The sequence below is a fragment of the Ochotona curzoniae genome, unplaced genomic scaffold, assembly GCF_017591425.1.
Source record: "Ochotona curzoniae isolate NIBS_2020 unplaced genomic scaffold, NIBS_Ocur_1.0 contig_908, whole genome shotgun sequence".
Taxonomy (NCBI): Eukaryota; Metazoa; Chordata; class Mammalia; order Lagomorpha; family Ochotonidae; genus Ochotona; species Ochotona curzoniae.
Window position 1 is genome coordinate 5311861 of NW_024466607.1, and position 25588 is coordinate 5337448.

Sequence of the window (25588 nt, forward strand, 5' to 3'; positions counted from 1 at the left end):
TCCCCAGAATCAGAAGCTTAGGGTTTCTTGGGTCCACCCGATGAAGGCTTGGGTTTGGAGCCCTGTTGTGGCCATGCCCCGGGACCCTCAGGTGGTGAGATGCCTCTGCTATGAGAGGCTCATGGGAAGACTGAAGGCAGCAAACTGGTTGCTAAGTTGTGGCCCCAGCCGAGAATGGCAGACCGACTCCTCTGCTCCGGTGAAATCACGCTTCTCTCTGCCACTGCTAATCTCTAGGCACAGGGAGTTGAGTTGGCCAAAGAGTCCTGCTGTGCTCCACCCATGAGCAGCTCAGCCTTCCTTTTGGGTTGCTAGTCCCATATCTTCTGGCTACTTAGGCTGCTAACCTTTTGTAGAATGTTGTCTCATTTGGTTATATTTTATTTGCCTTTTAAAATTTTTGTTGTTGTTTATTGGGGCCAATGTTATGGCAAAGTGGGTTAAGCCACCACTTAAAATACTTAACATTTTATATCTGAGTGCCAGTTCAAGTCCCAGTCACTTTGCTTCCAATGCAGCTCATTTGTTATGCACCTGGCAGGCAGTGAGTGGTGGCCCGAGTGCTTAGTTCCTGCCACTCACATGGAGACCAGGTGGAGTTCCTAACTCGTGGCTTCCATCTGGCCTGGCCCTCGCTGTCGCAACCAGTAAGGAAGTGAACCAGCCAGCAGAAAGTCTCTCTGCCTCTGTCACTCCGACTCTCATGTAAATGCACGCATCTTTAAATTTCTGTTTATTTGAGAGAGTGTGTACTCCTGTCCACTGGTTCATGCCCCAGGGCTGGACTGGGCAAAAGCCAAGAGCTGGGAACTCAATTCCAGGTCTCTCAGCTGGATGGCAGGAACCCAAGCACTTGAGGCATCGCCTGCTGTCTGCCAGGGTGTGCATGAGCTGGACACTGGAATCTGGAATGGAGCCAGGCTTCCAACCCAGACACTCCACTTGAGATGCCTGCAGTGTCTTATCTGCCAGGCCCAGTGTCCACCTGCTCTTCATCTCTTTGCTCCCAGCTGGTGATTAGATTTACAGCTGGCTCTGCCTTGCTGACCCTGAGTGCTGTGCTCAGCTTCCCGCACACACCAATGGTTGTTTCTCCACAGTCCACTCGAGACCGGACCTTGGACCAGCAGTGTACCGTGAGCCGCCCGGGACTGGCCATGCTTGCCGGCGCGTTGGCAGTGGAGCTGATGGTTTCTGTTCTGCAGCACCCAGAGGGGTGAGTTTGCCACTTGGAGACAGTGGTTAAGCCAAAGACTCGGTGTGGAGCGTGGGTCGCTGTGTATCTGTGTTGTCCCCTGGGATCTTCTGTCTGATTCCTCTGTGGATTTTAGTACTCTTCCTGTGCTTAGAAAATAGGACTGTAGTGCCAGTTCTGCACCCTTCTGCAGTTGAATCTTGACTTACTTGGCAACTCATAAAAAGGAAGAATAAAAAAAAGGGCAGTGGCCTTAGGACTTTCGTGGTCTGACCCTCTTAGTCCTGGACGTTGGTAGGGCAGCCCTTGACACGTTCTGTAAGAAGCGTCTTCAGCACCCGTAGAGACCCATGACCTCACTGAGTGAGGCTTTATCTGCTTTGCCAGCAGTTTAGAGAGGAGCGTTCCAGAACCAGCTCTGAATGGCCATCAGGGATGCACGTTGCTTCCTGCTGTTCTCTCATCTGCTTGGAGCTTTCATGCTTAGGAACACAGGCATGAGCTGGCTGCTGTGGCTGCACTTTGCTTCTGCATTCCTGTTTAGGAGAAAGGCATGAGTAGCAGGTCAAAGCTGAGAGTTGACTCTACCTCCTCCTTAAAGATTTTATTTATTGTTGAAGAGGCAGAGAAGGAAGAGAGAGAGAGCGATAAGGAGAAGGATGCCCTGCCCACGTAGTCACTCCTCAGATGCACACGGTGGCTGGGTGAAGCCAGGGGCACCATCTGGCTACGCCACATGCGTGGGAGGAACCTAGTTACACCTGAGCCGTCCCCGCGGCCTCCCGGGCTTGCATTAGCAGGAAGCTGGAGTCGGAATCAGAGCCAGGTTCTGTGATACCTTAACTGCTAGGCTTATTGCTCCCCCTAAGTTTGCCTTCTTTCAAAGAACTTTCCAGAAATGCGAATCTGCTGATTCTAACTTGTATCACAAGGACACTCCTGCCTGCCAGAACAAACAAAGAAAAATAGAACTGAGAGTAGAGGGTCGTGACACTTTACCTCTGAATACAGAGGCCAGACTGTGAGAAGCTAGAATGGATCTGCCACAGTGCCCACACATTTCTTAAAATCCTTTCTGTATTTCAAACCCTGGGAGTCTTTGGAATTCACTTGGTCTTGCTAGCTCTTTTTGGCTTTTGTTATTTGTGAGTTGCCAGCCTGCAGGGCATTTTCCTTCCTCCTGGTGAATCCCCTCAGCATTTCCTTGACAAACACCTAGTGGCAAGTCCATTTCCTTTTGTCTCTCTGGAAACGTCTTTGTGTTGGAGAGCGATTTCCTCCTGCCAGGTAGACTTGTAGATGGAGAGTCCTTTTCCTCCAGCACTGGTAGAGTTGAATGCAGTGTATGTGGCCGCCTCTGTCCTCCAGGCTGTGAGCTGCTGGTCTGTCTGCCCCTCCTTGGAAGCAGTTCACCCTCCTGCCGTCCTCGTGGTCCCGGGTCATCCACAAGAAGCTCGCCTGTGCCGGGCCAACGTTAGTCTTTCTGACGGTGCCTGCCACGCCTCTCCCCTGCGCAGCCAGCTGCAGACCTTCCATCGCGAAGGTTCTCGGTCGTCCTCTGAGACCATGGCTCTTTTCTTAGGCTTCGGTTGCCAAGTGTCCTGCAGGGCATTTTCTGATTTTTAAAATGTTAATCCATTTTAATTTTGTGTGAAAGGCGGAAGGTCAGAGACAGAGATCTTTTATCCATACATTCAGTGATTGAACACCCACAATACCAGGCCTGGACTACAGGAAATCCAGGAACCCAGAACGGTCTGCGCCACGTGGGCAGTGGGGACCCAGGGCTTTGAGCCGTCATCCACTGTCTCCCAAGATGCATCAAAAGCAGGCACCCCCCGGGCCCGGTGCGGTGGCCTAGTGGCTTAAGTTTTCACCTTGGATGTGCCAGGATCCCATATGGGCACCAGTTCTAATCCTGGCAGCCCCACTTCCCATCCAGCTCCCTGCTTGTGGCCTGGGAAAGCAGTCGAGGACGGTCCAAAGCCTTGGGACCCTGCACCCGTGTGGGAGACCCAGAGGAAGTTCCTGGCTCCTGACTTCAGATCAACTCAGCTACAGCCATTGCGACCACTTGGGGAGTGAATCATTGGACAGAAGATCTTCCTCTCTGTCTCTCCTCCTCTCTGTGAAGCTGACTTTGCAATAAAAATAATAAATAAATCTTTAAAAAAAAAAAAAGCAGGCACTCCCACAGGGGCTGCTGCCACCTCAACCACTGTGCCCAGTGCCCACCCCTCTTTTCGCATGGTTTTTTTTCCCTGCTGTCCTATTTCCTGGCTTTTAGTCATGCACAGCTTATCTCCTAATATGCCTGTTACCATTTTTCTTCAGTTTTTTACTATGGAAAAATTCACATAAATATTATGAGTTTATATTTATGTGATGTAGCATATCAGCAGTATTCAGATGTATGTTGTGTTATCGTGTGTACCCTCCGGTTGCCTTAGCAGTTGCGGACACAGGGTCATTTATCTGTACTATTAGCCATACTTTTTTTCTCCTCCCACTGGATTCTTTGAAAACAAATCCTGGATGTGGTATTTTATTTATAAAAATGTCTTTGCTGGATTTAGCTGTACTATTTTAACATCTGAAAAATTAAAGAAATGAGTATCGCCACATATCCTGTGAGTACAGAAGCCCCTGCAGTTCCCTGGTGGCCAGGCTGCTGGCTGGACTCACGCTGCTGGCCAGGCTCACCTGCAGGCCCCCTGGGACACCTCGATCGGGGTGGGCTCCCTGGGCCTCGGAGGGTGTGGTCCACGGTCTCTGCTGTGACTCCTACATTTGGCTTCAGCCCTGTGTCTGCCCTGTGGATGCTCTGCCTGCACTTCTGCAGGATGGTAGTGGCTGGTGGGGAAAGGACCCTCAAAGGTGCCTGGCCCACCTGGCAGGCCCACTCAGTCTACAGGTCTGGGCTCCGCTCTGCTTCCCATCTTGGTAGCTCTGTGCTGCTGCCAAGCAGAAGGGGCCACGCTTCGTCTACAGCTTTTGTTTGTGGTCAGCAGTAGGGTCCGTCCTGACCACAGTGGAGTCTTCACGCATCGTGATTCACTGAGCACTCACGGTGCATGAGAACTGTGAGTGAGTGGAGAGCTGGATGAGCTCCACTCCCACTGTTAGTCCCGTTTTTGGTGGGGAGAGCGAGGCTTAGGGAGCCAGGCTGGACGCTGCTGAATAGGAGGGCTGGGATTTTGCTTGACCAGTGCGTGTGACAACAGGCTATTTTGACCACAGTGCTGTGCTGTCAGTGAGACAGGCTGGAAAGAATCGAGTTTTAAATATTTGTTTTCCAGTTCTCAGAAAGTCAGTGTGTGCAACCGGGATATTGCGGTTACCATGCCACTCGAGCTTCTCTGGTCTCCGCACTCTTGTGGCTGCGGACATGACTGGCCTAGAAGCCGAGGGTCACTTGAGTGTGAGCAGCCATTATGTCTTTTCCAGCCTTTGCCATCTGCCTTAGCTGCCCCTCTTGTTTCTGTGTCATGACACCTACTGACAGGAAAATTTTGAGATCCAGAGTGTGAGAACTGGTTGACCTGGCCTCTGTCTGCCTCCTTCCCCAGCGCTGGGTTCACCCTGTCCTGGGCGGGTCTCTCCTGGGACCGAGGTGGGTGTCCCACTGTTGTTCATGGACAGGGACACTAAGTAATTTATCCTTCCTCCACTTCTGGAGCGTTTGTATCCTCTCAGGAAACTGGGTTTTCTGCTCCAGAGTCAGTGTAGAAATGCGTGACGGTGTTCTGCAAGATCATCTTGGAGCAAGAGACCTGGTGGTTATTTGCTTCTCATGCACCAGGTGCCATGCCAGGCCGATGCCTAACACTCTCCTAGTTGGTGCCTCTCGCCATGTTCCCGTCTTGGAGATGGGCTGCCTGACGCCCACAGGAGCTGAGCTGCTTGCAGAGGTTACAAGCTGTGGTCTTTCCAACTCCAGACATAGCCTCTGTCTTCTGCCCTCTCTCCTGGGGACACTTGGATTTGGCTGGCTTATGCTGCCAGGCCAGGGTGTTTGGATCAGCCTCCCCCTGCTCCACCGCCAGCCGCCCAGCTGTCCTCATGTGGGTTCTGCATAGGTGTTTGTGATGCCAGCAGCTCTCATTTGCTCTCCTCAGGGGCTACGCCATCGCCAGCAGCAGCGACGACCGCATGAACGAGCCTCCAACCGCCCTTGGCCTTGTGCCACACCAGGTTAGTGTCGGGGGAGTGGAGCCAGGGCCCTGAACCCTTGGCCCCTAGGGGCAGGATCATCGGTCTCCTGCTCCACCAGGGCAGCCCATTTCCAATCCACCGCATTCCCTCCTCCAGCTGGAGAGCCAGAAGTGTTCCAGTCTGTGGGCTGGGAACAAGGAGGCTGTGTGAACAGGGGCTCAGAACCATCCTGCAAGTCTCCCATTTAGTCACATGCTGATGAGCAGCCTCATTGCGTAGTGAAAGAGAGCTGGCCCGGAATGAGCCAGCCTATGGCTTAAATCCCAGGCCTGCAGCCAGGTGGTCTCCCCTGGCCAGGCCACTAAACTTCCCCGAGCCTTCATCCCTGCTGCTGTGAATAGCAAGAATGCCGTGTGGTGGCTGTAGAGACGGGGAGCAATGGGAAGAAGGGCTCACACACAGTATGCAGTGTGGGCCCTTGGTAGGTGCCACCTGTCCTGCCATGGCCAGTCACCATTCTTACTTGACCCAGTGGAGAGGCTTCATGGGCTGGTCGTGAGAAAACCCTTGGGAGCGTGCGGCATCACCACAAAGCAGGATTTGTTTTCAGGAGGAGAATCCAGGGCATTGTCAGGAAGCTCTATCCCGTTAGGGTGGCCAGGGGCCAGAGCAGGGTGAGCCTGTGGCGCTCACGCAGCCCCTTTAGAGGCCTCCCTCACTGCTTCTACGGAGGAGCCAAGAGGCGCCCCAGTCCAGCCTCAAGTTCTGTGCGTGGGTTTCAATCTGAAAAGTGAATGCTGGCTCCGCCAGTGCAGCCTTGACCTTGTCCCCAGTCTCATCTGGGCACACTCAAGGACACACAGAGAGGAGCAGGACAGCTGACCCCACTCTGGCTTGTTTCCCTCTGTCCACCTTGGCTCTCTGGGGCAGCCTCATCACTCTCTGGTGGAGGATGACCTTCTGGTGGTGGAAGGACTTGTACCAGGTCACACATGGAGCCCCAATCCAAACCCAGATCTTGTCTGAGTGTAGAATCAAACAGAAAGCAGGAGAAAAAGATCTTCCATCCACCAGTTTACTCCCCAGGGCTAGACCAGGCTGAAGCCAGGAACCTAGCACTCCATCCTGATCCTCCGATGCAGGTGGAGGGCCCAAGCACTGGGACCATCCTCTGCTGCTCTTCTCAGGCATATTAGCACAGAGCTGGATCGGAAGAGGAGCAGTCCTGGCTGCTCCGGCATGAACTGGGATGCTGGTATTGCAGGCAGCAGCTTAACGTGCTGAGCCATACCAGCCCCCAAACTTGGCCTTCTGATTGGGGTTTTCTGGCACTTCTGTGAGTGGACAGAGCCTTGGCCTGCGTGTTGGGGAGCCTAAGCTTCCGGTCACTGCCCTTCTGTCTTGAGCTCACCACCTGCAGTGAGCCATCATATTGTATCTCACAAAAAACAATGCTTTACTTTGTGGCCAGGCTGATGGCGGAGGAGGCCTTGTAGACCCCAGATGCCCCACACATGTGGCTTTCTGCAGCTCCGCGCAAGCTGGCCTCTGTTTGACACCTCTGTGATGCTTCCGCACCGCAAATTCTGAAGCAGGCCCCACCGACCCTGTAGTGAGCAGTGTCTCTCACCAGGCAGCTCACTCCCTGGTTGCCCTCCGCCCTTCTGGGCCCTGCATCTCACTTAGGCCCGTGCCAGTCTCCCTGTCTTCCCCTGACTTGGGGATGCGCTCCCCTCTGAAAAGGGCCTGGATTGAATGTGCAGCCGCGTCCTTGCAGCTCCAGACCTCTGTGTTAGCTCGCTACACTTGTGCGTTTTTTGGTGCCAAGGCCTGAGGGCAGAATGGTCCCCTTGGAGTAGAGACCAGCGTCAAATGCCTGTGCCCGTGTTTTCCGACTGCTATGGCAACCAAGCCCTCCTGCCAGTGTTTGTTACCCGCCAGCCCTCCCAGTTCTCTCCCTCCTTCTCAAATGTTGGAAGGATATTTCAGTGCTTGGCCACATCTTTATTGTGGCCTCTCCAAGACTGAAGAATACAGCACGGCCATATATGGGAAAAGTCCCGTGTGCGTGTGTGTGTGTGTCTGTGTGTGTGTGATTACTCATATTATTTCAAGTTACAAAAGCCTTTATTTTTAGCTCCTTTCTAAAAAAGAAAGCGGAAACAACTTTGCAAATCAGTCAGCATTGTGTGGTCCCCATTTATAGGCTTCAGACAGCTTCTTTGGAAAGCCCAGAGCGGAGCGAGTCCGCGGACGCCCCTGTGTGTTGACAAAGGGAGAGGTTGTCTCGGTCATCTCCACCAGGACACTGGGCTGTGTCGCAGTGCCCATTGCGGACTCCCGAGACAAACTGCACAGCCTGAGCAGGCCACTTCATGTGCTTTGTATGCGGAGAACGGCCGGCCAAGTTCCCAGGCTCAGTCCTTGTAGGTTCCCCAGAGGAGATTTATTCACTGCCTGAGAGCCAAGAGGAAGAGTAGAACTGGGTCGTGTCCCGCAGCACGCTGAGACCCGCAGGCCCCCGCCTGCCGCTCACTGTGTGACATGGAGAAGGCTGCTGGACACCGTGTGCCCTCTGCCGCCTGCTTGCTCTCGGCCTGGACTGCCCACAAGCCTGAGGACTTTTCAGTTGTCCTCTGGGGGCCCCGCAGGCGGAGTTTGGCGAAGTACGGAAGAAGTTGTAAGTGGGTCCCTGAGACCAGCAGATTTCTGACTGAGGGAGACTGCCTATTGAGTCTGAAAACCATGAAAAAAAAGCCATTTTAGGTGAAAAACCAGGCTTAGGGGCTTTTCCCTTCGAGCCCAGTGTCTGTGGCATAGGGTGTGTGGCGACCGCCTGAGGATGAGCCCCATCCTGCTGGGCGGAGAGACTTCCAAAAGTCATTTCACCGGCGCATGGAGTGCACTCAGCTCATCACACGGTCCTCCAGCGGTCCCGGAATGATCACCACGAATCAGATGTGCCCTCATGCTTCTTCACACGGAGCACCTCCAGGCTCGGCCGCACAGGAGACGTTTCTCTGCTTTGGCATTTTCTGGAAACAGGGTCACCTGGTGTGCCCTCCGGTGCTGGCTGCTTTTGTAGGGAGCACTTGGTCCTGGTAGAGCTAGAGCAGCGCTGCTGTTCTCCCTGCTTGCTCTCAGCCCGGATCTTTGACTGCTGGCTGCCGATGGCGGCGAGCTCTGCAGGGCCGGCTGCTTGCTGGTTCTTTGGTGGGAGTCGCAGGTCTGCAGCAGAAGCCCAGGCCACTCCTGGTGTCTCTGGGAAGAAATCCTGCCCATGAGGGGAATTAGCAGCCCGCAGGCCTGCCAGTCCACTGAGAAGGGTAAACACTGGGCACCCAACGGCTGCCATCCATGCCGTGCGAGCCTTAGTATAGCAGGTGCCCAAGCCCTGTGCCATTTTGTGTCTTTTGAGTCAATGTGCCACTTGGTTCTAATGATGAAGAAGGAGCCAGAGTGCGGGTTCCCTTCTCTGGGATTGGACCAGCCAGCTTCTCGCAGGCTCTGAAATTCTTTTGTAGAGTTCAGTTTCAGGAAGTGGGACAAAGGCAGAACCAGGACAGGGTGTCGGGTAGGCTGTGGCCTGGTGCACCTGTCAGATTGACGCTGAGGTAAGCCATGGGCCCCGGGGTCTTGGCCTGCTCACACTGTGCCCCCATGTCCTCAGGCCTTTTCCTCTCGCCCAGCTCATTACCACCCAGCCTGGATGTTCCGGAGGGGTTTTGGAAGAGGGGCACGGAGTACATCTCCACAGCCCTCCACACTCCCCTCTCCTGGCCCTGCACCCCTCAGGACGACGGCAGCAGAAACGGCCAGGAAAGTGGGCACCCCAGCCGCTGTGACTTGTGACCCCTTTGTCCTGTGTCCCTCCCCATGTCCAGCTGTCTGCTTTGCACATGGTGCTGACTCCATGCCAGGCATTGTCAGGCTCAGGGAAGGGAAGTGGCTGGCACAGGGCCTGTTTCCTTCTGCTGTCCTCTGAGGTGTCCCTCCAGCCACTTGGATGTGCCGGTCAGATGCCAGCAGGGAGGCCCCGAGTCTCCACTCCTCAAGGCTGGACACTTTCTAAAGAACAGAGGTTTCTTCAGGTCCACTGTGGGGACTGAAATACCACTGAATCCACCCTGGAGAAGAAACACCTTGAGTTGAAGGGCCGAGCGTGGGCGGCCTGGCTTCAAAGTAACCCCCAGCCACCAGGACTACCTGGGATCCTGCAGGAACTTTGTTAATCCCTCTGAGATCACATCTAATGGCCTTACTTCAACTTCCACCACACTAGGGACCAAGCCTCCCCACCAGTGACATGGGGTAAGGTACAGCGAGGCCTGTGTTTCCTTGTGAGCCCGTAGAAGGAAGGGCCGGGCCGGGCTCTAATGACAGGTGGCCTCAGAGCTCAGAAGCAGAGCAGACTGTAGCTCAGCTCTCGCACTAGGTGGCATCACTTGGTCCCCTAGCTGAGCTGTCCACTGTTAGGGGGCTCCATGTGGGAGCAGCCTGAAGGCTTTGTGGTCATACACATCCAACTGGGACCCCAGCTTTGCCTCCAGTTTCACCCATGCATCCATCACCTCCTCTGACAGGAAAGTTGGTGTCAACTCTTGCCACTTGTCACTCAGAATTTGGGCAGGTTCTATGTCTTCTGTGAACCTGCTGTTCATCATGTACTAAATTCCTGGGATCCAGTCACAGTCCATTTCCTAAAGCCTAGCCTGGTCTGGACGCACAAGAGAAACTTAAGGACGTTGGTCTTGGGTGTCTCCTTCCCTTTTAATTGAAGGGGAAGTTTATCCCACCTCCTGAAAAGGATTAGAGGACCTTCTAGAACTCCAGGAGTGGTGAATGGGCAACGGTTTAACTCTCTTCGGCATTGTTTTCCTGAGGACACGACCAGCTCATCCCCAGCTTAGTGCTTGTGCCACCTTGGGGACTCCTGGTCACTGAGGAGAGGCTGGTTGCTGGTGGTGGCCAGAGCTGTTACTGCTGTGGTGTGCCTAGGGTTTCGGCCTTGCATTTGATTAGGATGTTTTTCAACATCTGAGATTGACATGGAGTTTAGACTGCAAACTCTGAGCTCTAGAATGCTTGCCAGGTTGTCTGGAAGCAGCCGGGCACGGTGCGGCTGCAGCTGTGCCTTCCCAGAGCGGCTGTTCACTGGTGGACGTTGGCTCTTAGCTTGGGTGACCCTGGCCGGGTGATTTGCCCTCAGCATCAGTGGAAGTGATATGAGGCTGCGGCGGTACTCAGATCTGTGGGTTTTGTAGTCAACATGGCAGACCTGATGGCAGATGAATGAAGCCACCTGAGGCGGGGAAGCCCGCTCGGGTGTTTTCTCAAGACCCCTGCCCTCCCTTCCTTCGTTTAGCTCTCCCTGGTGTTTCAGTGTTTGTAGCCAAGCTTTAGTGCCAGGAAGAACAGAATTCAGACTCCTGCCTTTGTGGCTTGGTTGTAAAACCTTGGGCCAGCCTGATTCCTCACCAGAGCTGGGATGCCTCCTGTGGCGAGTGCAGCAGTCACACAGGACAGTAGTGGGTAAAGGTGAGCCACCGTCGCTGCCCTCAGAGGACAGCAGTGCTGGGCCCCATCCCTTCCCTGCACCGGGCTTTCCCACACTGGTCTGGGACACTCCTCCCTGCTTGGCGGCCAGAGCCAGCACCAAGGGGAAAGGTGCTTTGAGTCTGTGGAACTGCAAGACCTGAAACTGGCTGGACTGAAGCTGGGGGGCCCTGGCTGGGATGATCAGCTATTTGATCTCCAGCTCCTGGGTAGCAGGCAGCCACTGGAGGCTGAGGCTGCTGGAGGAGTTGTGAGAACTCTGCGACTAACACTGGGCTTATTAAGGCCTCGGTTGAAAGGCAGCCTCTCCTGGGGATTAGCACCTGACCTTACTTAAGAAACACCTCAGGAGCCATTTCCAATTGCACCTGTGCCAAGCCACTCAGCCTCTGCTTCCCCCTGCTGCCAGAACGCGCTCCTGTCGGTGGTGCCCTGTGGGACAGTGCGTGTCATCCTTGAGGTCTGTGAACACGGCTTTGCGTTTCGTGTGCTCACGCACCGCTTATGTCTGCCAAAGGACCTTCGATATCATCTCCTTGGTCCCTCACAGCCAAAGCAGGTGTCCCTGCGGGGGAGCCTGCGGGTGCTGATGAGGCCACAGGTGTGCCTGATGGAGCCCTTCTGCGCATGTGCGGTACTGCGCCGGCGCGCGGGGAGTTGTGCTCCGCCATGTTCCTCCTCCGCCCTGTGTTCCCTCACGGTGAAGCCAAGCTCTGTGAGCCAAGCTCTGGCGGGAGCCAGGGCCCCACTGTTCCCGGGACGCTGAGTGGCCAAGGTACGGCAGCCTGTTGTGGCTCTTCGAGGAGCCATCCTCATTGCCAGGTGTTTTTTATTTTTAACTACTCGGGGTGGCACCGACACACGTACTGCGGGGCCGCTTTAAGCAGAGAGGCTTTTCTTGGTCCTTGGGGGTGCGGCGGGGCACCTCCCGTGCACTGTGGCCTCTGCGCCGTGTTGGAAAAGCCAGGCAAGCTCGGTCACCTCTGACGGGCCTGTTCGTGTGATGAGCCGCTCGCCCGTCGCCTGGGCCCTCCCTGCAGCCACCATTTTGTTTCTTCCTCAGGTGATTCTTACCTGGGAGGAAAAAAGCTCCAGGTCAGTGTGCGAGGAGCAGGCGGGGTCTGGTCTGCGAGTGTCAAGGAGTAAACCTGAGGGGGCAGAGGATGAGGCAGGAGTAGCTGAGCGGAAGTTCAACAGTTGCTTGAAAACATTTTAAAGAGGAGGCGTGGGAGTGAGGTTACCATTTTCCCTCGTCTGTGTCACTGCTTACTGTTTTGTCGTAGAAAGTGTCTTAAGCTGCTGTGTATCCACCCTGTTCTGAGAGATGGTCCAGGGTAGCAGCCTGGGGCAGGAGTTGCGTGGAGGGGATAGGCTGGGTCCTGCACTGAGGAGGAAGCACGGGGACACGGTGACATGAGCCGGCTGGTGCGTGGTGCCCTCCGAGGCGGCGTGGTGCCCTCCGAGGCCGCGTGGTGCCCTCCGAGGCCGCGTGGTGCCCTCCGAGGCCGCGTGGAAGCAGGCCCAGGCTCCCGGCACGTCCCTAGACCAGCGTCGTACGTGAATCCTGCGTGCTGCTGCGAGTGAGGCTAGTCCCTGCAGTGTCCATCCCGCCTGGAGGGAGACACCTGGGGCTTGCTCGCGCCTGCCCAGTTCGGTTCCAGAGCTTGCTTCCAGCAAGGCCGACTTAGCAAAACAGCGCAGGCATGTTGTTCAGTGCCCGCAGCTCGCGTCTGAGAGGCAGGGTGAGTGGCTGCCCACAGGCTGGGCTCGGGTGTTGCTGAGCCGGGGCCTCTGCTGTGTGAACGTACTTGAGGGTTTGCTGCATTTAGACTGCACAGGTTTGGGTTGCCCTGGGATTTGTGTGTGCTGAAGGAAAGTTTTATTCGAGTTCGAAGTAGCCACCACCCACTCATTCAGTTTGCTGTGTTTCTTGTTGGACTTAGGGGTGTGGAGCCCGTGTGTCCGTGACCCTGAGAGGGCGGGAAAGGAGAAGGGGAGCGAGCCAGCCAACTCTGAGCTGGAGCTTTGTCAACACGAAACGGAACAGTTGGCAAGGTTAGATGGATTAATTCACGGGATGTATGTCTTACCTTATGTTGTCTTACTGTAGATGTGGACGCCTGTGGAAACTTTGAGTTTCGCCTTTAATATTCTTAATAAAAGGCTCTTATGATAGATTCCACAAGTTAAAAAGATACCTGTGTTGATGATCTGGTTAGGTATGCAGATACAAAATCGTGAATAGTTACAGCACTCGAAGTGACCCTGGGAACGGCTGATAAGGCCGAGGCCAGTTGTAGTACATGAGTGTGTGCACTAGGTGGTGCTGTTCCCCCATCAGCGCGGGGCCATGTCACACCCTTCCCCTGAAGGGAAAGATGGTGTGTGTCTGCCGGCCCTGGTCCCCGGTCTCTCTAGCCTCAGATCGCCCAAGTGCTCACCTGCCCCATATTCACCTGCCACTTCCACAGGAGAGACACCGCTTCTGTCCTGTCAGAGCCCGGGGTGCTTTTCCCAGACATGATATCCATCCCCAGCCTGATGTGAATTGTTCATTTGCTTTTCAGATTCGGGGATTCCTGTCCCGGTTTGATAACGTCCTTCCTGTCAGCCTGGCGTTCGACAAATGCACAGCCTGCTCTTCCAAAGTAAGCCATCCCACCTCTCAGGGCCCCATGGCTCTTGCTCCCACTGCAACCCTGTCACCAGAGCCCAAGAACCAAGCCAGGCCTTTGTGTGGGGCAGATATGGGGCCACCCACATGGAAACTTTGTCCTCCTCTCTTTGTTTTATTGTTACCAAGAAAACAGTCTGAGACGGGTTAACAGGCAGTGGGCAGAGAGAGTCTGCGTTGGGGGTCTCAGCTGTGGGTCAGGGTCTGCATCACGCCATTATGAGTGCGTCTCCCACCCTCTCCAGAGAGTTCCGCCTTGGCACGGAACAGCTATGAGGCCTGGCACCAAGGATGGAGTAGGGGTGGGGGAGCAGGCAGCACCCCGGCCGTGCTACCTCTGGAGATGCAGTGGCAGAGAAAAGGAAATTAGGGGCTTGGGGGGAGTGATGAAAGGGCCCTAGGGCTTTGATCTTCGCGGGGCTCTGAAAACAGAGCTGGGCAGTAGTGGGAACCGCCTGCAAAGCACCGAGCCAGTTATGCATGGATACTGTCTCCGAGGGGCAGTTTCCTGCTGGGCATCCACTCAGCGGCTTCACCTGCACCAGCCAGTGTGGGGGGTGGCACAGCCGTGAGCATTCTGGGCAGTTTCTGCAAGAATCGAACGCAGGTTTGGTGAACACTGTGGGTCAGCTTGGCCAGGTGTGGGTATTGCTCAAGAACATGTTTTTGCTTCAAACGGAAGCAGAACTTGCGCCGTTACTGCGCATTGCGGGCAGCAGTGCTGTGATGGAGAGCTGTCCTCGCAGGGAACGCTGCTCCCTTGCCTGGGAGGCCCCGTGCGACTCTGTAACGATGTGGGGCTTGTGCAGGGGAGTGTTCCCCCCTTTGAATGGCTGAGTTGATTGGTCTCTAAGGAACTTTCATGTTGGAACTGTTTGGCCCCATGGGGCCTGAGGTCTGTGGGTCAGTGAGGCCTGGACAGCTGGCTCCCTGACTGTGAGACCAGCCCCGCTCCTTCATCCTGGCTCTTCTCCTTCAGTCCACCTGGGGGCGCTATTGGTCTCACCCACCTGCCAGCTGGAGCTCCTGGTCATTGTTCTAGGAAGGGAATGGCTCTGTGTCTCTTCCACGCTCACCGTAAGTGTTGGATTAAACACAGGTATCATTTGTAACTTTTTCCCCCTCCCCTTTTGCTGGTACAATTATTTCCTGTTAGTGGTTATCCGGGAGCCCTGTTTTACAAAAACAGGCCACTCGCGCTAATGCAAGCTGACATGGGTGTTCACAGCCGCGCGATTCCCATGGTGATCGCGTTTCATGCGGTCTGGGTGTTGCGTTTCTCCCGTGCTGGAAAGCTCGCCTCGCTGCAGCGCACACTTCTTCCTGTTGCAGCACAGCGGCTGTGCCGGCCAGCTCCTGGCCTCGCACAGGAGACATTGTCTGTCTGCTTGGGGACCACAGACCAAGTCACCCTCCATCTCAGCCGGCCTCGGGTGCTTCTTGACGCATGCCCAGCATGGTACTTCTGGGTCGGATGACAGCTGTGACTGTAGCAGAAAGATTTCTGGGGCCTCGGAATGCCTGTAGCAGGGCCCCTTGGCAGTGGCGGTGGGGCTGCCGGCTTGGTCTTCGTCTAGTAGCCAGCCATCTTGCCTCCTCTGCGGGGAGCAGGCTTGCCTGTGTGTTCGCTGAGGCACAGAGATGGGACAGGAAGCAAGCGCTGGCTGGGTCCCTGGCCAATGCCTGCTGTCCAGTGCCACCTCTCCCTCATGCACAGCCAGGGTACCAGCTTCGTCTCTGGGGAGAAGAATCAAAGTATCCTCCAGGGGCAGGTGGGCGGTGCAGTCACTTTTGTTCCAGAACTTTCTAAAGTGTGTTTTAGAAAAAAATCTCTCTTGGGGCAGGGCTGTGCCTGTAGTGCCAGCTTCACCTTAGGACTCTGGTTCGAGTCTTGGCTGCTCCACTCCTGACCAAGTGTCCTGCTTGTGTGCCAGGGAGGACAGCAGCAGATGGCCCAAGCACTCAGTCGAGTGAGAGACCAGGATGCAGTTCCAGGTCGGCCCAGCCTTGACCTTGGTGGCCATTTGGGGAGTGAACCAACGGATGGATGTCTCTCACTCTCGCTCCGCCCCTCTTCCTTATAACTCTTTCAAATAAATAAGCCTTAAAATTCTTCTATCCTAACGCAGCCTGTCTTCCATGAGTTCTACCATGTGTAATTTTGGAGACAGAAAAGCAAAGTGTAGGTTTGGGAGGAAGGGTCGGAATCTGTATGTGGTCGTGTGTTTGTGTTGTGTGCTGTATGTACTGTTTGGGTGGGGTGTGTGTGTGTTGTGTGTGTGGTATGTGGAGTATGTGGTCTATATGGTGTGTGGGGTCTGTGTGTTTGTGTGCTGTATGTGTGTTCGGTTTGGGTGTTTGTGTATGTTGCCTGTGTGTGTGGTATGTGTTGTGTGTGTGTGGTGTATATGGTGTGTGGGGTCTGTGTGTTTGTGTTGTGTGTGCGAACACACTCATCTGACATGCAGGTTCCTGCTGGGTGCCAAAGCAGCTGAGATGCTCAACCCAGCGCTGGGTCAGGGTTGGAGTGTGGCAGGTGGGACAGGCCTGGGAGCCAGTGCCGAGGCTCTCTGCAGCCAGGGCGCGCTCTCTGCTTTCACAAACTTGGAGGGCCCTGCAGGAGGTGTTCCTGGTGGGAGGACCTCGTGCGTCCTAGCCAGGCCCAGGGCAGCACGGTGCACCGAGGGGCCATCGGGCCAGTGCAGCTGTGTGGCCAGGCCTGGGCCTCAGCCCTGCCCGCTGCCCTCGCATCTTTGTGCTGCTGTGCAGCTCTTGTTGGAGGTGGAATCCAGTGTGCTGTGTCTGACACTGGAAGCTGCTGTTGTGAATTTGACAATTCCGTGTGGAACTCCTTCTCACCCAGCACTAGGTTCCAGGGCTTTCCCAGCCTTGGGAACCCGCAGCTGCCACTGTCCCGTAGAACCGGAGGGCAGGGGCTCTCCAGGCTCCTGGCCATGCCCTTCAAGGTGCCTTCCCCTGCGCCCCCAGTGTCGCTTTTGTCTCTTTGTTCAGTGAGTCAGCTGGATGAGATAAGCCCTGGCTCCCTGCTGACACTTGAAGTTATTAGCTTCCATAGTTTGTCTGTTTGATTCTTTGTTTCCTAAGCTGTGTGCTTTAATGACTGGAAAGAAATACATTTAGGGAGGCCGAGAGGCCCAGGGATTGCTCTTGGCCATCTGACTTAGCCGGAGCCCACGTGTGCACAGCGGTCATTTTTCTCCCCAAACGTCCCCACTCTGCACTTGGCTGCAGAGCCGGGTTTGTGGTGCCCCATCCAGGCGGCTCCCCGTGTCTCGGCTTCCAGTCTCAGTGGTCCACAGGGACTGGCCGCAGCCAGGCGGAAGAGCACCAAGGAGCGGGTGCCAGGAATTTCTGTGCGAAGCTTCCCAGTGGCAACTGTTACTCGAAATGGGGCTCTGGCCAGGTTTTTCTTCATCTTCCAGCGGGGACATAAGTCTTGATTGGGCGGTGATGAGTAACCCTTCCCCTCCCCCTCCACCAGGTTCTCTGCCTATCTCATCTACCCAGGGAGGCCCCGCGGCGTCTGTGTGAGCCAGTGATGGATTCCATATGTATGCTGGGTGGTGTCAACCATATCCCACATCTCCCTAGCAACTGGTGTTTCTGCAGTTTCCAGAATGGCTGTCCCCCCAGGAGATGGAGTCGTGGGGCCTGACCTCGGCGTGCTCAGCCCTCCTCCCCCTGCAAGGCCCTGACCTCAGTGCACTCGGCCCGCCTCCCCGTGCAAGGCCCTGACCTCAGTGTGCTCGGCCCGCCTCCCCCTGCAAGGCCCTGACCTCAGTGCACTCGGCCCGCCTCCCCCTGCAAGGCCCTGACCTCAGTGTGCTTGGCCCTCCTCCCCCTGCAAGGCCCTGACTTCAGTGTGCTTGGCCCTCCTCCCCCTGCAAGGCCCTGACTTCAGTGTGCTTGGCCCTTCTCCCCCTGCAAGGCCCTGACCTCGGCGTGCTCGGCCCGCCTCCCCCTGCAAGGCCCTGACCTCAGTGTGCTTGGCCCTCCTCCCCCTGCAAGGCCCTGACCTCGGCGTGCTCGGCCCGCCTCCCCCTGCAAGGCCCTGACTTCAGTGTGCTTGGCCCTCCTCCCCCTGCGAGGCCCTGACTTCAGTGTGCTTGGCCCTCCTCCCCCTGCAAGGCCCTGACTTCAGTGTGCTTGGCCCTCCTCCCCCTGCAAGGCCCTGACCTCGGCGTGCTCAGCCCGCCTCCCCCTGCAAGGCCCTTGCCTGCTGCTTCCTTTGCTTCAGTTTCCTCATCCACAGAGCAGGGGAAATGTTTTTCTGTTTCCCAGGAAAACTGCAGTGGCTGACGGGTGTCCAGTTCCTTGTGGCCACATTCCAGGGCCTTTGCCCATTCCTGGGACTGGTGTTGACATCAGAGAGGAGAGGAAAACAAAGACCCAGGGATGGCACCGTGTCCCCTGGGTACGTGGTTTTTCACTGGGTACCCAGTTGGGCCCTGACCAGGCACGGCGCGAGGGGCTGAGGCTGCTCTGGCTGTGAAAGGCCGTGGAAGCCTCGCGCCTGTGCCGCCTGCCAGCCACGGCCAAGACTGCTACCGCAGCTCTGAAGAGCTCGGCTTGCGTCAAGACCTGCTTGCCTGTGGCCACAGGTGCTTCCCCCCCTAGTCAGCTGCCGTTGCAAAGACGTGCCCAGCCTGCCTGAACTTGTTTTTTTTTCCTTACCCCTCTTTTTGTTTTTGATTATTATTTTTTTTTAAGATTGATTTTATTGGCTTGAAAGGCAAAGTGACAGAAACACAGGTTTTCCATCCTTTGGTCTTTTCGCTATCCCACAAGGCCAGAGCTGGGTCAGAGTGAAGCCAGGAACCAGGAAGTCCACCCCATGTGTGTGTGCAGGATACCAAGGACTTGGGCTTGTCTCTGCCTTCCTGGGCACCTTAGCAAGGAGCCTGATGGGTGGTGGAGCTGTGGAACCATTGGAGACTAGAACCAGTGCCCTGACATGGGATGAAACATCACAGGCCGCCATCTAGCGGCTGGACCACAATACCGGCCCATGGCACCTTTTGCATGTTTTTCTCACAACATCCCTTTCACCACACAGACCTTTGCCTGCTGTGGCTCCGGGCCTGCCTGGCCCTTAGGGAGCCTGAGGAAGCTCATTTGCTCTTTTTCTGCCCTGCTGCCCCAGGCACATTCCTTGGTTCTGGGGTTTTTTGAGACCTCAGATTGGTGACAGTCCTCCCAAAAATGCAAAAACACACCCAGTTGCCCCTTTCCAGTCCCTGAGACCTGCCTGCAAGCCCAAGGAGAGTGCTCTCACTGGAGGTGTGTCTGCAGACAGCCCCCACAGGAGTGGTGCTCACCTGCCTGTGGGGGCCGCCAGCCCCTCTGAAGACTCAGTCTCCCCAGTGCGATGCAGGGGCTGACACTCGTGTGGTCACTCTGCTGGTAGGCAGTGAGCGTATGGTTCCAGGTGGGTGTCCGGCCCCAGCTTCGTCCTTCCTTCTTCCGTGTTTCCTTTCACATTCGCCTTCCGCTTCTTCCTCTACCCTCCATCTGTTCCTGAGGGAGAGAAGAGAGGAAAGGGAGCCTTCAGCTTGTGCTGGGGACGCTTTCGTGCCTTGCATGGTTTGTGGAAAAGTGGCAGTACCAGACGACAGGTGTTGTCCTTGAACATCAGGAAGAGCCCTCGTGGACCTGCACAGTCTGTGACTGTTGGGCGTGTTTAGGCCACCCAGACCAGTGTGGGCGTGAGTTCCTCTGAAGGACTCGGAGGACACAGAGGTGGGTCCGGATGACCTGAGAACAAGCTGGGCTGTGAAGCTGTCGAGGTTCCAACCAGGGCCCACCTTGTGGTTGTAGCATGTTCACCCATCACTTGTCATGGTGCAGCCCCAATGAGCACTGCTCCATTTCCAGTTACTAATTAACATATGTCAGGTAGTGGAACCTGCCCCAGTACACCCTGTCACCACGGAGGAGGCCTGCCTGGGATTCCAGGCTTCTGGCTGCAGACTTTTTGTAGTTCAGGCCATGGCAGCCATTCAGGGAATGAACAGTTGGAAAATTAAATATGTTTCCGACGGTGGGAAGAACTGTGTCTGCTGTCAGTGGCAGGAACCCCTGTGCTTGAGCCACTCGCTGCACGTCGGCAGGGAGCCGGGGCTGGAGCTGCTCAGGTACCCTGGCCAGGGACATGGAGGCTGCACAGCCGGAGTTGTTGGCCAGCAGACAGGTCTTCTGGGATCCTGACATGGCTGCGGGATCCCACCAGTGGTGGAGGACACACAGGGGAGCTGTAGCAGTGTTGGCACGGCTGCTCTACCACATGCAGGGACTGCTGGGTGGGTGTGTAGAAGCAGCCACGTGACGCCGTGGGCAGACAGTGACCAACCAGCGTAGGGGACTTGGTAGTTGGGTGTTTGCCGAACCGCTGGGACATTTCACAGAACTTGATTGGCATGCAGCTTGAGATGGACACCCCATGCCAAGTGGATCGGGGGGTTTAGATTGCTACTGGTTGTCACTTGGACTTAGTGCTTGTTTTGACCTGGCTGACAAAGAAGATGGGCTTGAAGCATGAAGGTGACAGATTTTTTTTTTTTATAAATAAATAAATGCGGCACAACGTGCTAGCAGGACAGTGCCTGGATGAGAAAGCAGACCCCCTCGCCTCTCCCGGCTCCCAGCGTCTGCTGCAGCTGTTTGGAGGCGAGCGCAGCACGGGCAGAGGACGATGGTGGCCTGGGCCGAGTCTTCTCTGTGCCTGGGGCTCCTCTCAAGTTCTCGATGAGGTATTCCGCAGAAGAACTGCCCTGTGCACCGTGGGAAGGGCAAAGGACCCAGAGAGGCTGCGTCAAAGGCCAGAGGTTCCAACGTGCAGCTTTCTTCCCTGCCACACTATGACAGGCTGCGTCCGATCCAGGCTCGCAGAATCCCTTCTGACTCGCCTTGGAGGCAGAAAGGCCCTACCCTCGACCTGAAACAGCTTGGAGGACTGATGGCCAATGACCTTTCTGGGGGCTAGGGCAGATTCTGATACCCCAGGAGGGCTGTCTCTCTAGCACATCTTTGTGCAGTGTGTGAGAGAGATCACCCTGGACCCACGTGTGGGATGTTGGGAGGAGTCTGTTTCCCAAGCTTGGTGACAGCAGCTCCTGCCACACTCCAGGAGCCACTGTGCCGAGGTGCAAAAGTCGGGGGTTTTTAAGCCCACCTCCTCGGATCAGATTGAGAGCCACACAACACAAAGTTTCCCTGGAAGGGAGTTACCAGAGCACAAAGTTACATTAACTAACCCACAGGAGGGAGGAGGGGCCAGGTGTGGAGTAATTTGCGCTGTCAGTTGTGAATGATGCGGAAGGAGAAGCGGGTGCACTTCAGTGAACTTGAATGATGGGAGGGGATGTGGGAAGGGCGGGCCGTTTCCGGCCGTTTCCGCGCCCTGTCCACTGTGAAGCCGGTGCCAGCCATCAGTGGCGGCACCCGGTTACAGCCTCCTACGCTCTCAGCAGGTAGCTCAGGTGGGTGTGACGCGGCTGCCAGCAGCTCGGCTGGGGGACGGAGTGGAGAACCCCTTCTCCACAAGCTCCTTCTGACGTGTCGCTCACTTTCCCACTCAGGTTCGTTTTCAGTGTCGCTGTTTTGTTTTCTTCAGCGCTGGGAGGTGGGGACCTGCAGCTGCCCAGAGCCCGAGAGGGTCCTCCTGTTTGGAAACGGCAACATCCTCTGGTCCGCATTTGCCTGAGGAAGTGGGATGGTTGCCTCCATCTACCCCCTGGAATGGAGACAGTGTTTGAATGACATCATTTTGAGAATACGGAGTCCCAAGCTTAGGTGGCTTGTGGGAAATCATTTGAAAACAAGAAGGAGAAAAAGCATATCTGTCATTGCGTGGTGTTTCTGGCAGGCTCCCAGGCCGGCAAAGCCCACACCCCACGGCTGTCTGCATCGCTTCCTGTGGTCCCTGCTGAAGAGAAGCAGGCCTTCTCCTGGAGGCTCTGCCATGGCAAGTGTCTGTGTCGGCGTGCGCAGGCCTCGCCGCTGAGACAGCGTACAGCATGGCTGTCGCAGACAGAGCCGAGCCCGAGTTGCTGCTGCTCCCAGTGGTGCCAGTCATCTCCAGGATGGGAGCGAACGCTCAGTCAAATCTCAGGACCCCCAGATAGGCATTAGACTTGGGGTAGTCAGGGCGCCTCAGATGCTGCCTCATCACGCCTGGGCAGGTGCACATTCACACAGTGTTGTGCAAAAGTTTTGAGAAATAAAAGGTCGTTCAACAGGAGGCGTCTGTTTCCTTGATGCTGGGATGCTGGGATGTGACCGCGGGCCTTCCGTGATGGATCACCTCCCCTGCAGGGCAGAGGAAGGAAGGAAGAGGATTAGTTTTGCAGGCTTTTTAAAGGTTGCTTTTGGTTCCCTCATCTGCCCTTGGGAGATGTGTGCAGATACAGTGTCCACTGACCCATTCTGCAGGCAAGTCTTGGTTTTGGATCGGGGTGAGTGACTTACAGAAGCTGTGGCTTGAGCTGCCCTGCCTCGTACTTCCTCTGCATTGTAAGGATTTCTTCTGTGAAATTTCTTCACTGTTTTAAAATAGGTATAAGTGTAAGTGTACACATATATGTATATACACACGTATGTAATTACACACATTGGGCCCGGCACGATATCCTAGTGGCTAATTCCTCACCTTGCAGGCGCCAGGATCCCATATACGTGCTGATTCCTGTCCAGTTCCCATCCAGCTCCCTGCTTGTGGCCTGGGAAAGCAGTTGAGCACGACCCAAACCTTTGGGATCCTGCACCCATGTGGGAGTTCCAGAAGGAGCTATGGGTTCCTGGCTTCAGATTGGCTCAGCTCTGGCCATTGCAGCCACTTGGGGAGTGAATCAGTGGACAATGGACCGAAGATCTTCCTCTCTGTCTCTCCTTCCCTATATATATAATCTGACTTTTCTTTTTTTTTTTTTTAAAGATTTATTTTTATTATTTTTTTTTATTGGAAAGGCGGATATATACAGAGAGGAGAGACAGAGAGGAAGATCTTCCGTCCGATGATTCACTCCCCAAGTGAGCGCAACGGCCGATACTATGCCGATCCGAAGCCAGGAGCCTCTTCCGGGTCTCCCACGCGGGTGCAGGGTCCCAAAGCTTTGGGCCGTCCTGGACTGCTTTCCCGGGCCACAGGCAGGGAGCTGGAAGGGAAGCAGGGCTGCCGGGATTAGAACCGGTGCCCATATGGGATCCCGGGCGTGCAGGTGAGGACCTTAACCACTTGCGCCACCGCGCCGGACCCTATAATCTGACTTTTCAATAAAAATAAATAAATCATATATATGTATATATATAATTACATTTGTACAATCTCAGAGCAGTTTTGACCAAGAAGCACCATGCACCAAGGATCGAACACACGGCCAACCCATTGCTGTAGGATTCCCACCTCTGCTCTGGCTAGCAAAGATGAAGTATTTCTGCGTCTTCTCTCGAACATGGGAGAGCTAGTGAGCTGTGAGGAAGGAGTGTGGGCGTGAAGGAACGAGCCTAGCTCAAGCTCACTCTTGTTTGTGGGTGCAGACTGACCGTCCTGGGGAGCCTCGGCATCAGAGCAGATCCGTAATCGGTCATAAAGCTAAGGAGCACAGGGGAGAACTGGAGGATATTGGGAGAAGCTAATCAAGCTGAAACGTGGAGAACGCGTGAAAGCAGGAGGAGGAACGAGAAAGTCCAGCGCTGCATACTGGGAATGCAGTGGGAAGTGACTCGCTGGCAATAGTGGGATCGAGCGTTTTTGAAACAATGAAAGGTCTCAAGCTATAGATCCAAGAATCCGAATAAACTAAACAGCGTTAAGCAAAACCACATTCACATCTAGATCTGTCAACTGCAGAAAATGAGGACAGAAAGGATTCTTCAAAGCAGGTCACAGGAGAGTAGGAGAGCCACAGTCAGAAGGGTAACAGGGTTACAGGCCTCATGTTGTAACCGTGAGAGCAGGAGTGTCACCGTTATGCCAGCCCAGAACTCGAGATACAGAGACTGGGTGAGAATGGAAGAAAAGGCATAAAGGGGAAGATGAAAGGTATCGTATAGAAGCAGCAGCAGTATTTGCTAGCGCCATTGTGCCCAGGGCACTTCTTTGTTTAAAGCCATGGTTTTATTATTATTATTATTATTATTTGAAAGCAGAATGACAGAGGAAGAAGGAAGGATGCACTCCCTAAGGGACATGACGACTAGGATGGCCCAGGTCAAAGCCGGAAGTCTGGAACCCCATCCAGGACTCCCGTGTGATGGCCAGGACCCAGTCACTTGGGCCATCTTCTGCCTTCCCAGGCACGTTAGCAGGACGCTTGGTGGGAAGTGGAGCAGCCAGCGCTTGAATTGGTGCTCATATGAAATGCCAGCACCACAGACGCTGTCTTAATGTGCACCACAACACCGATTCTGGCCTTTTCATAATAGGCATTTTTGTGTCTCCTGTTCCTTTTCTATGCAGAAAATGAATTTCTAGTGGATCTTTTGTAGAGATACAATATAGCAAGCTAAAAAATGATAAATTTGTGAGTAAATGAACATTGTATGTTGAGTGGGATTTTTTTAAAAAGATTTATTTGTATTGCAAAGTCAGACATATATATAGAGAGAGGAGGAAAAACAGAGGAAGATCTTCCATCCAATGATTCACTCCCCAAGTGAGCACAATGGCTGGAGCCAAGCTTATCCAGAGCCAGGAGCCTCCTCCAGGTCTCTCATGCGGGTGCAGGGGCCCAAGGCTTTGGCTGTCGTCCACTGCTTTCCCAGGCCACAGGCAGGGAGCTGGATGGGAAGTGGAGCAGCAGAGGCACGAACTAGCACTCATATGACACCCCAGGTGTGCAAGAAGAGGGTTTAACCAGTAGGCCATCGTGCTGGGCCCTAACATTTGACTGTGATAAGACAAGAGTACATATTATAATTACTGTGTTACATAATAAATGGAAGACTTGTGTAACTTTTTAAAAAAGATTTTATTGTAAAATCAGATTCACAGAGAGGAGGAGGAGGAGAGAGAGAGATCCTCCATGCGCTGGCTTACTCCCCAAGCAGCCACCAGCGTTTAGCCAATCCAAAGCCAGCAGTCAGGAACTTCTTCTGGGTCTCCCGCTTGGGTGCAAGGTCCCAAGACTTTGGCCCTTCCTTGACTATCCTCTCAGCCCATGAGCAGGGAGCTGGAAGGGAAGTAGAGCAGGCAGGTTACAAACTGGCGCCCATATGGGATCCTGGCACTTGCAAGGAGAGAACTTTAGCCACTAGACTACTGTGGCAGACCCAACTTCTTGTTCTTTTCATCTGTTCTTGTTTTTTACCTTCTTGTTTTAATCGTTCAGGTTTCCCCTTTATTAAGAGTCACACAAGTCAGTGTCTATGGTCCTTACCTTAGAGGTGCTGGGATCCCATACAAGTGCTGGTTCTAATCCCAGTGGCCCTGCTTCCCATCCAGCTCCCTGTCTGTGGCCTGGGAAAGCAGTTGAGGATGGACCAATGCTTTGGGACCCTGCACCCATGTGGGAGACCCAGAGGAGGCTCCTGGCTCTTGGCTTCTGACTTCAGATTGGCTCAGCTCTGGCTGTTGTGGCTACTTGAGGGGTGAACCAGTGAAGGAAGATCTTTCTCTGTCTCTCCTTCTCTCTGTATATCTGCTTTTCCAATTAAAAAAAAAAAAAAAAAACTTAAAAAAAATATATATACCGGGCCTGACACAGTAGCCTAGCAGCTAAGGTCCTCAGCTTGCATAGACTAGGACCAGTATTGGCATTGCTTCTAATCCCGGTGGCCCCACTTCCCATCTAGTTCCCTGCTTGTGGTCTGGGAAAGCTGTTGAGGACGGCCCAAAGTTTTGGGAACCTGTACCCGCATGGGAGACCTGAAGGAAGTTCCTGGCTCCTGGCTTCAGATTGGCTCAGCTCCAGCCATTGCGGTCACTTGGGGAGTGAATCCTCAGACGGAAGATCTTCCTCTTTGTCTCTCTTCCTCTCTCTATATATATC

The 25588-nt window shown here is 54.7% G+C and overlaps 1 protein-coding gene across 10 annotated transcripts in view; it reads left to right on the plus strand.

Moving 5' to 3' along the window:
* The window catches only part of ATG7 (autophagy related 7), a 143197-nt gene that overhangs the window by 53981 nt on the left and 63628 nt on the right, over positions 1 to 25588 (plus strand). For all 10 annotated transcript variants that reach the window (XM_040995204.1, XM_040995198.1, XM_040995201.1 and 7 more), the window contains 3 exons: positions 1101 to 1216; positions 5314 to 5389; positions 13474 to 13554. In XM_040995204.1, coding sequence (XP_040851138.1) covers positions 1101 to 1216; positions 5314 to 5389; positions 13474 to 13554 — 273 coding nt within the window. The remainder of the gene's footprint in view (positions 1 to 1100; positions 1217 to 5313; positions 5390 to 13473; positions 13555 to 25588) is intronic.